An 11,352-nucleotide genomic window follows, 5' to 3' on the forward strand; every position below is an offset into this window, starting at 1 on the left:
GGGAAGGTATTAAGGATCCAAAAATCATGGGTTATGAAGGCATGATTGTTGCGGTACTTCTCAATTTTCCCGCTGGGATGCTTTGAAGTCGCGGCTTTAATAATTCAGAAAAATTCTTCAAAATTAATGAAATCCTCTTTTTATTTGACGCCATTCTGTATCTTAACTACGTTCGAAAATAGGATATGTCTTTCAACACTTTCTTTCAAAGACATTTTCCACTTGAAATATAGCATAATTTCTCCTTGAAGTCGAGTCAAAAAATTGGAAGAACATAAAGCAAAAAAATTCTGCCTTATTATTTTATAAGGTGGCACATCGTTAGTTGACTAATATTTCATTTCGTGACGCGAAGTATTTGTCCCCCTCAAAAAAAAAAAAAAAAAAAAAAAAACAACAACAACAGAAGAAAATACTATAGTTTACTGTTGTTTTGTTTTCCAATTAACAAAACGATTTGTTAAAAAAGTTCAAGTTTTTGGTTTTGGTTTTTTTTTTTTATTGATTTAGGTTTTATTCAGTTTAACAAAGGTAAGTGTATGGTTTCCAATTGGTAAGTTTTAGGTATAAAAAGTTAAGTATAATTTGGTAAGTATAAGTTTCTATTTAACAGGTAAGTTTTAGGTTTTAACAATTTGTTTTGCTTTCTTTTGTAGGTAAGTATATTCTTGAGTTCAAAAAGGTAAGTTTTGTCTTTTCTTCTTCTTTTTTTTTACAGGGTAGTTTGGTTTTACAGTTATTTATTTCATTTATTACAACTTAGTTATTTCAAGTTTTCTTTAATTTCAACAAATATTCAATTAAAATTAAATAACAATTTATTTCACTTTTTTCCTTTAGTTTATCTCACTTTGGTTCTTTAATTTAGTTCACTTTATTTTTTGATTGTCACTTGCCACGGGGAGCGATCTTATTGTGTCGGCGCAAAAAAACATATTAATTATATTTGACATATATCAATGTCACTCAAGTCAAGCCGGCAAAACTTTCGGCAACATTCAGCCAATAATTACAACAACAATGAAAGAGAGTATTTGTCACTAGCGATTGCAACTATGTATGACGTGACGTATGTGTAAAAGGGCAATCCGCTAGTCACAGTGCCGATCACATGTTTAGGACCACACTGTTGAGTATTAATTTAGGGTAATGCTCAACATTCTGGCCCCCCATGACAAGTGTTACCTTTTCTTACTGTCTAGGCATATTTCGAATAGGACCCAAAATTATGTAGCCAAGTGTTGTTTGGTATGCATAGACATCTCCAAGGCCGGTATGGACATGACCGTCCCTTCGAAGCGCGGGGAACACGTCTGCCCCTAGTTCCAAGTCGATTGGTGAGTTAGACCGCGGGTCCATGTCGGCTAACGTATCCTGTGGCAAGTCACGGGTCGGGTCATCGATCATAGGGTCCGAATAGGGTCTGGTTGGTAGAGTGTCCGTAATTAGCGCATTAACTCTTAAAGCCCAAGTACTGTTAGTTTTGCGAGGCATCAATTTAAAACTGGTGAACCTTTGTCCCTGATAAGTAAAGGACCGCAGTCCAATGCGGCGAAACGTAGAGTAGGCTATCTTGGACATGGTAGACGATTGACAGATGAGCGCTCGAATTGTGGTATAACGATCTACCTCATCTTCTGACACCCGAACTATAGCTGTGGGGACAAAAACCAGATCCCACCTAAAAGAACTTGATTCTGCCCGCTGCGCTGGCGCTTCAGGTAACCCCCCAAAAAGATGAGCAGGTCGCAAAGGATCTTCGTGTTGAGGGGCTCCATGCAAGAGAGTGTGATGGCGTTGATCACATTGGCGGCACCCTGTAATGGACGGACAGTCAGGGGTCAGGTGGCTTCGTGCGAGACAGTTTCGACAATATCCCCTCCGCTCTACCGTCTCATATCGCTGTGATGGTGTCTTCTCCCGAAATCTAGGACATGAACTGAGGGCATGGTCTTCTTGACAAATACCGCAAGAGTACTGCCAAAATGTGGGTCTGCCTCGCCGGTCAACATGGCCATTCCGGACGTTGTTTGAGCGCTGCCGCTGAGGTTGTAGCCGTTGATTTGACCGGCCTAACCGATCTAGTCCGCGGCGACCTTCGCTTGCATTCTCCGCACGGGGTAAATAAGCTGCCATATCTGAAATGAAAAAATGCTGCGAGTACCTTGTTTTGTTGATAGTTGCGCAACAGCCTAGTCACGCGGAAAAAAGTTTGACGAGTTTAGTAATTGGTCTGCTTATTACTCCATTCACGGTCCGAATGTCTACTACGCGGTTTTTTTTGTCAGAACCAGGATATGTTTTCTCAATACGACCCATAACCCAATCCGTTGGAGGAAACCTATCATCTCGTACGACTACAAGATCATTTTCCTCAAGGTTATCCTGAGGATATTTCCACTTAGTACGACGATGCAGTTCTCGGAGATATTCAGATTTCCAACGCATACAGAAATATTGGGAAACTATCTTAAGGCGTTTCCATCGATTTGCTAAGGTTATATCTTCGTCTGAGACATTAGGCTCCGGAGGAGCAAGCATGGAAGTGCCAATCAAAAAATGCCCAGGAGTCAATGGAGAAAAATCATTCGGATCTTCACTAGACTTACTTAAAGGTCTGGAATTCAGACAAGCTTCTATACGGGCCAGTATTGTAGAAAGTTCTTCAAAGGTAAAACTCATTGTTGGAATGTACTTGCGTAAGTGGGTCTTTAAAGATTTTACTCCTGCCTCCCATAAGCCACCCATATGTGGTGCACCTGGAGGTATAAATTTCCATGTAAGATTATGATGTGAATTTTGTTGAACAGTTTGGATTTGCAAATTTTTTATAAATACAAGACGATCCTTTTTAAGCAGTTCAGCTGCTCCTACAAAGTTTTTTCCGTTATCTGAATATATACACGACGGACATCCGCGGCGAGCGATAAAGCGAGCAAACGCTGCAAGAAAAGCTTCCGATGATAGGTCACTAGTGACTTCCAAATGAATGGCTTTAGTAGCGAAACATACAAATATGCAAATATAACCCTTTGTTATTAAACATACGCGGGTTTTATAATTTTTTATATGGAAGGGTCCTGCAAAATCGACCCCAGTATTTGTGAACGGTCTTGAGAGTAACGTACGTTCAGGAGGCAGAGATGCCATAATTTGAGATTGTGTGTGTCGTTTATACAGAATACATATCTTACAGTTGTGTATAACTTTCTTTATTAATGGTTTTAACCTGAAAATCCAAAATTCGGATCTCAATACTCGGGTCATAAGTTGATTTCCACCATGAAGAGTAACCTTATGTGTAAACTCAACCAAAAGTTGTGTAAAGCGAGCATCGTATGGCAAAAGAATGGGATGTCTTTCGTTATAACTTAGAACAGGAGATTGAACAAGTCGCCCATTTGACCGCATAATTCCACTTGAGTCAATAAATGGGTTCATTGTCAATAAACTACTAGTAGACGCAATTTTTATTTTCTTCACTAAGTTAGTGTATTCGTGTGCAAAATATTGACTTTGAGTCATAATGAGCAACCGTCGTTTGGCTTCTTGAATTTCTTCTGGAGTTATCTCCTGGGTCGAAATTCTAAGATGTGATCTATTTTGCCCGGTGTTTCTCCAAAACCGTAAAACATAACTCATTACCCGGTAAGCTCGTGGTAGTGAAGAGAATCGCATCAAAGGGTCTTCAAAAGTGGAAGCAGTTAAAACCTTCACAGTCTTTGTTTCTAAATTTGTGTCTCCCAACATTTCAAATTTCGGCCATCTATCTCTAGGCAGTTTCAACCATTGTGGTCCATGCCACCATAAATGATGAGTTTTTAATTCAGAAGGTGTACAACCTCTGCTAGCTACATCAGCTGGGTTATCTTCGGAGTCAACATGTTGCCATTTATCGTTGCCCACATTTTCCAGAATTTCAGAAACACGATTTCCCACAAATGTACTCCACGCACATGGAGGCTTTTTCAACCACGCTAACACTATTGTAGAATCTGTCCAAAACTGGGTTGAGAAATTTGAAATTTGAAGATTTGTAATGGTTGCTGATGCTAATTTAGAAAGTAAAACTGCTCCGCACAACTCGAGTCGGGGCAATGAAATCTTTTTAATTGGGGCAACTCGGGTCTTAGCAGCAATCAGATGAGTTTCTACTTGGTTATCTTGGAGTTCAACACGAATGTATAAAGCTGCCCCATATGCACTCTCGGATGCATCGCAAAAACCGTGAATCTCTATTTTTGAGCTTGGGATATAATTAATCCATCTAGGAATTTTGACAGAATTAATAGCGCCGCTATTTTTTACGAAATTTTGCCAATTCATGAGAGTAATTGTCTTTAAAGGGTCATCCCAGTCGATTTTGTCCAGCCATATTTGCTGCATAACCAATTTGGCTATCACAATTGCTGGAGCTAACCATCCACACGGGTCAAATAATTTTGCAATAGAAGATAAAACTTCTCTTTTGGTGTAGTTTTGCCTAACATCCATGGTTGGCTGATTAAATGTGAAATAATCCCCCGATATGTTCCACCTAACTCCTAGTGTCTTGGTTGATGAATCTTCAGATAAATCCAACCAATTAAGTGGAAGCACTTGTTCGGAAGGCAAATCTTGAATAACGTTGTGATTATTAGACGACCACTTCATTAGCTGAAAACCCGCCGAGTCCAAGGCTAGAATTAGCTCTTTACGAGATTTAATAGCGTCTTCAACAGTGTGCGCGCCAGCTAAAACATCATCTACGTATAAATTTTCTCGTATAATTTTTGATGCAATGGGATATTTGTCCGCCACATCTTCTGCAAGTTGAAGAAGTGTCCGGATTGCCAGGAATGGCGCGCAGTTAACTCCAAAAGTGACTGTTAAGAGCTCAAAGTCTTCTAAGGGGTCTGTGGGAGATTTTCTAAAAAGTATACGCTGATATTGAGTCTGATTTTTGTCGAGCAGAATTTGTCTGTACATCTTTGTGACATCCGCACTATAAACGTACTTAAAGAATCTCCATTTCAGAATTTGTAATACAAGATCTTGCTGGAGAATGGGTCCAGTAAACAAATTATCATTAAGACTTCGCTTGTTTGACGAAGGGCTTGAAGCGTTGAAAACCACTCGAAGTTTTGTTGTCAACCGATCAGGCTTAATTACCGCATGATGCGGCAAATAATAATTCGGAGTCTTCGTGATTTCTCGAGGCGAAATTTTTCTCATGTGCCCAAGTTCCAAATATTCTAAGATTGTTTGATCATATTGTGCCTTTATATCGGGAGTCTTCATTAACTTCCTCTCCATTCGGAAAAATTGTGCCATTGCGATATTTCGAGAATTTCCTAATTCTTCACAATTTTTAAATGGGAGGGTCACAATATATCTGCCCTGTTCATTACGCTTTGTAGTGTTTTTGAAGTTTAATTCGCAAAATGAATCATCTTCTGATCTCAAAATCTTTTTTGGGATTTCCTCCACCTCCCAAAAACGAGTGAGAATATTTTCAATGGAAACAGTGTTGTGTAAAGAAATTCGGTGTTTGTTCACCTTTTCTTGAATTATTGGACCACCAACAATCCACCCAAAAACGGTATGTTGAGCCAACAAAGAGCCGATTGATTTCATAGGAGTTTCAATATCAAAAATTAAGGGTCCTATATCCATTCCAATTAGAAGATCAACGGGTTGACTGATGTAGAATTTTGGATCTGCCAAATCAAGGTTGACAACATCCCTAAGTTGTGCTAGATCTAGGTTTTGTGCTGGTAAATTTGACGGAAGGGTCCGCAAAACAGGAGCCCAAACTTCTAAATGGAAACTAGGGTCTAGACGAGAATGTAAATTGAAAAGACAAGCTTTCGTAGAAGTTTCTACCAACATCTCACTAACTCCCGTGATATGAACTAAATTTCGTCTAGTTGGCAAACACAATTTATTTTTAAGTTTTTCAGATATAAAAGTTGATTGAGATCCAGAGTCTATTATCGCTCTGGCATTAAACAATTGTCCGCGAGATTCGATTTGGACCAAAGCTGTGAAAAGTAATGTACCCCTGGGATGATACGCACAAGTTTGATCATCTTGAAGGGTCAAAGTTGTAATGTTGTTTTCCATGTTTGGAGTGGACTGTATTTGTGTTGTTAAAGCCGAAGCACTAATACTAGGTCGTACTACGTCTCTTATTGGGTCATGACTACTAGATTGGATTTCGGTTCCCTTGTGTAACATTGTGTGATGCCGCATGTTACATTCCCGACAAGTGTAATTGCTTTTACAGTCTTTAATGCCATGATTGGACGAAAGACAATTATAACAAAGATGTGAAATTTTAACCACATGAATTCTGTCGTTCACAGTTTTTTCAATAAACTTCGGACAATCCCGAATAAAATGCCTTTCTTTACAAAGTGGACAAGTTTGTCTGTTTTGATTTTGTTTTCCGGACGACAATTTGGAATCGAACCTATTTTTACCCCCGGTGTGTTGGGTTTTTCGTGAGACGTTCGTTTGAAAACTATTGATAAATTTCCCTTTATCTGGTTTATAACGATGGCTTTCGGACTTATCCTGGTTTTGCCTACTGAAAATTGGCTTTATATTTCCCACTGACTCGAGAGTTTTAAATTTATGAGTCAAAAAAAGATCGAATTGATGCCAAGTTGGAAGAGTCTTGCAATCCTCTAAAGAACTTTCGAATTCTTCTAGAAAGGGTCTTGGCAATTTTGCAGAACAAAGATAAATTAAGATTGGGTCCCATTGCTTGACTTCTATATCCAATGTTTCTAAGGTTTGAATACAAGTATTTACTGTCCGTTGCAGCTTTTGAACCGATTGACTTGAATCGACAGAAACATTTGGTAAATTAAAAATTATTTTCAATTGTTCATTAACCTGCATTCTTTTGTTCTCGTAACGATCTTTCAAATTTTTCCATGCCAATGTAAACCCGTCGTTTGTGAGTGGAACATTATTAATTATTTCCCTTGCTTCACCAGATGTTTTTTGGGTCAAGTGGAAAAGTTTTTCGACATTGCTGAGTCGAGAGTTGTTAATATAGATGGCGGAAAATAAATCCCTAAAAGATGGCCACGCTGAATATCCCCCTCTGAAAATGTCTGTGTCACAGGGAGGCAGTCTTAATGCTGTTGAAAAATCACTAGTAGTAGGAGGGGTCCCAAACGATTGCCTTTCTTCCTTTTCTTTGGAAACCTGATCTTTTAAGGCGATTATATCCGCATTAATTGCACTCAGAACACGTTTATATGACGACATTGCCTCACTATAGTGGGTACGAAGTTTTGATTTGTCAATTGCCTGTTCATCCCCTTGTGGAATATGATCGCGACAATCCAAATATGATTTTTTAACGTTTGTCCATAGGGTCTCAACTTCTGCTCTTAGGGCTTCAAGTTCCCGAATGTTTTCAGTAGTTTTTGCCACGGCATAAATGCTCTCGAAATCATTTAAATCATTGATGCTGTTGGCAAATTTCTCTCTAATAATTTTCTCCATTTTACTCAGTTTGGGGTCTTAAGCCAAAATTTCGATACGGCAAAACTTTGCAAAGATGAACAAACTGATATATGTTTTGCGAAATTTAACTGCTTACCAAAAATTTTCGAAAAATTTTGAAGAGTTCTTCGCAAAAAAAACAGTAACGATTTATTTGTATATATAGGAAGAAAATTACGTTAAATAACCAATTACTTGCTCACTTTGGCAAGACTGTCGGAGCCAGAAGAAATAGCATCGATATCGGGTCAGTTCCAGAATAAAGCCACGATAATCACAGAAACATTTGAAATTCACAATAGCCGCCAATAATGAGCTTCAAAATATCAATTAAATTATCTCAGGAAAAACGAGTTAATTTTCAAAAAAAATGACTTGGGTTATTTTGTATATGACCGCCGTAAAGTCAGACAACAAATTTCGACCTTTGACATACGGCTTTTACACAGTGAAATTTCCCTCAAGAACAAACATGATATTTGTATCACACTGTAAATTAATGGGTCGAGTTATCGGCATACGAAAAAATTTACAGATACGGTTACCAACGGATATCACCAGCAAATCAATTTAAAATTTACGAAAATTTTGCCAAATCTTAAAATCCAATAAGTAAAATCCAAAAAGTAAAAGAAAATTGAATATTGCCAACCGGTTCCAAATTTAGATAAGAGTCTTCAACCAAAACAATTTTTTTTTTTTTTTTTTTTGAATTTCAAATATTAAAAAAAATTTAGCTAAATTTTGAATTTGCATGTATGGGGAACGTTGTGAAAAATTTATTCGAAACGTTCAATAATATGGTTGTAGATATTAATCCCAAAATCTGACTTTATAAAATTTTTGACTTAGGTCATTTAAACAAATCAATGGTAGAATTTATCTCAATTGGACTTGAGTCATTTTGTCAAATACCGGAGGGAAATATGTATACGAGGGAGTATTATCGTAGTTTGTATACGTAGCCGCTTTGAAAGTTTCAGTTATCTCTCCCCCAAAAAATTATATAAAATATACATATTTTTAACAAATCAAAAACCGCTCATGTAATTGGGTCAAAGTGAACAATTTTCACACTTCGAGTCGTTATCAACCATAAAAATTTTCCATTATGAAACATAGAATACTTTAATGTGAAATCAAATTATTTTTTCAACAGCAAATAAATGTGTGTACAAAGCAAATTCACCACAATCCAAAAAGCAAATATGTTATTAAATTTCCAGCATTTCACACAATTCAAACTTTAACCGAAAATTTTCTTTCTACGCCCGACTTTCAACAACAATTTAGACGTTTCCGAAAACATAGATGCATGAGAATTGTAAAGGGTCACGAATAACTAAGAAAGGTTTTCAAAAAACCCTTTTTTGTTTCTTTCAAAATACTTTGCAAAACATCGGTTTAATTTTTCTTCACTTGACTTAAGGCACTTTGTACATTAACGAAGGAAAATTGTACGAGAGACGACGCTAAATCAAATATACGTGGGTCAAGGCAAAAGTTCAAAAAACCATCTGAACAAACTTTTCCTTGTGATGTTCAAAATAAATATTCTGGGTCATATCCCAATTGAAATATATCCAAGATGTTTATTTTCACTGATTTTTAAAAATATCAAAGGTTTTCCATGATTCAAAAGTTGTGTTAAAACGGACTTAAACCACTTTGCAAAAGACTTGGCTAATTTATTTTTAATTGACTTAAGTCAGTTTGCTAATTACCCACAGAAAAGTATACGAGGGGTGTTGTCAGAGTGAGTATACGAGGGTAAGTACAGAAGTTTCGGATTTTTAAAAGAACTTCAAACAAAACAATTTCAATTTACTTTTCTTTTTTTTTAACCAAGGGTAATTAAAATATTTTTGGCCTCATTTACTGTGAAAGTGAAAATAAGCACAAATTATATACATATTTTTTTGAAATTTTGATCACACATTCAAACAAAAAATTAAAAAATTTCCAAAAGTGAACTTAGATTCATAACAAATGAGCTATGTTATGCATCAGAGATTACTAAACAATCAATATTTCGGTTCAGAGTTCGGTTTAGATCAGATCTTTCCTTCCGAGATTCAAGTTCTTATTTTGAATTCTTATTTTGTTCTTATTCTTATTTTGAATATTTTCTTCAATCATTTTGAGTCACATAGAAACCATTTTGAATTCGAGGACTTAAGTTAATTTGCTCATAAACAAACAGAAAATGAGTTGGGTAATTTTTCACTCAGACAACATGCAAAATGGCTACCAATATAAGTCGTTGGAAATTATGAGGTCGTTTTGAGATTCACTAAATTCTTTTCGGTCTCAGTTAGAATTGAGTCTACGGTTCATTAATTGTTATTGGGTCACGTTTTCTCAAAGCAAGATTCAGACAAAAGGGGTCAAACTATTTTCCACGGAATTAAAGCTTGCACGGGTCAAACATCCAAAATATACAGGGTCAAAGCATATAAGAAAAAACCAACAACTCCTTGGATGAAATCATGCGGAGAGAGTTGAAGTCGCAGCGCCCAGTATATTTCGTTGGCTTGTCGCGCCAAAGAACAAAAAACAACGCTTGTACTCACTTTGACTTTTGTGTTTTTGTATGTGTGTGTGTGATGTGCGTTCTACCGTTAAAACGGGAACACCTTTGGCTCACTTTGGTTTTGCAGAAAATTCTGGATTTGTATTTTATTGTTTTTGTAAACCGTACCGTCCCGATTGATTTATTGTGTGTTATGTAATTATTTCAATTTATTTGGTTCACAATTTTATTTTTCGTTCAACACAAATATTTGTCTTTTCAATTGATTTTGGCAAGCCTCACAACGTTTATGCACTGATCACAATGATTTGATCATTATTTTATTTGTACAAAGTTTTGAAAACACTGTAATTCTTAAACACTTCACTATTCGGTTCGAATGGACCAAAAATGTTTTGTTTTCCAATTAACAAAACGATTTGTTAAAAAAGTTCAAGTTTTTGGTTTTGGTTTTTTTTTTTTATTGATTTAGGTTTTATTCAGTTTAACAAAGGTAAGTGTATGGTTTCCAATTGGTAAGTTTTAGGTATAAAAAGTTAAGTATAATTTGGTAAGTATAAGTTTCTATTTAACAGGTAAGTTTTAGGTTTTAACAATTTGTTTTGCTTTCTTTTGTAGGTAAGTATATTCTTGAGTTCAAAAAGGTAAGTTTTGTCTTTTCTTCTTCTTTTTTTTTACAGGGTAGTTTGGTTTTACAGTTATTTATTTCATTTATTACAACTTAGTTATTTCAAGTTTTCTTTAATTTCAACAAATATTCAATTAAAATTAAATAACAATTTATTTCACTTTTTTCCTTTAGTTTATCTCACTTTGGTTCTTTAATTTAGTTCACTTTATTTTTTGATTGTCACTTGCCACGGGGAGCGATCTTATTGTGTCGGCGCAAAAAAACATATTAATTATATTTGACATATATCAATGTCACTCAAGTCAAGCCGGCAAAACTTTCGGCAACATTCAGCCAATAATTACAACAACAATGAAAGAGAGTATTTGTCACTAGCGATTGCAACTATGTATGACGTGACGTATGTGTAAAAGGGCAATCCGCTAGTCACAGTGCCGATCACATGTTTAGGACCACACTGTTGAGTATTAATTTAGGGTAATGCTCAACAACTGTATTTTATTGTTTCAAACCATCCAGACAATTAAAACAAGTTAGTAAAGTTTAAAGTCGAGCCGGGCCGACTATATTATACCCTTCACCACTATGTAGATCAAAATGTTTGATACCATCTCAACTCTTTCAAATTTGTTGGGAGTTATTATGAAGGTTTATATTCCCATATACAAATATTTAAATAAGAACA

At 36.1% G+C, this 11,352-nt stretch overlaps 2 protein-coding genes across 2 annotated transcripts; both read right to left on the bottom strand.

Moving 5' to 3' along the window:
- Positions 1-475: 475 nt before the first annotated feature.
- LOC142230227 (uncharacterized) lies at positions 476-11,112 on the bottom strand. The gene is made up of 2 exons (XM_075300867.1): positions 10,077-11,112; positions 476-2,138 (listed from the first exon to the last, which is right to left on the bottom strand). The coding sequence occupies exon 2, from the start codon at positions 2,134-2,136 to the stop codon at positions 1,192-1,194; it is 945 nt and encodes a 314-aa protein (XP_075156982.1). The 5' UTR covers positions 2,137-2,138; positions 10,077-11,112; the 3' UTR covers positions 476-1,191.
- LOC142230937 (uncharacterized) lies at positions 2,197-7,503 on the bottom strand. Its single transcript, XM_075301554.1, has 2 exons — positions 5,581-7,503; positions 2,197-5,289 (listed from the first exon to the last, which is right to left on the bottom strand). Exons 1-2 carry the CDS (start codon positions 7,501-7,503, stop codon positions 2,197-2,199), a joined length of 5,016 nt encoding a protein of 1,671 aa, XP_075157669.1.
- Positions 11,113-11,352: the final 240 nt, after the last annotated feature.

The sequence above is a fragment of the Haematobia irritans genome, chromosome 3, assembly GCF_050003625.1.
Source record: "Haematobia irritans isolate KBUSLIRL chromosome 3, ASM5000362v1, whole genome shotgun sequence".
Lineage (NCBI taxonomy): Eukaryota > Metazoa > Arthropoda > Insecta > Diptera > Muscidae > Haematobia > Haematobia irritans.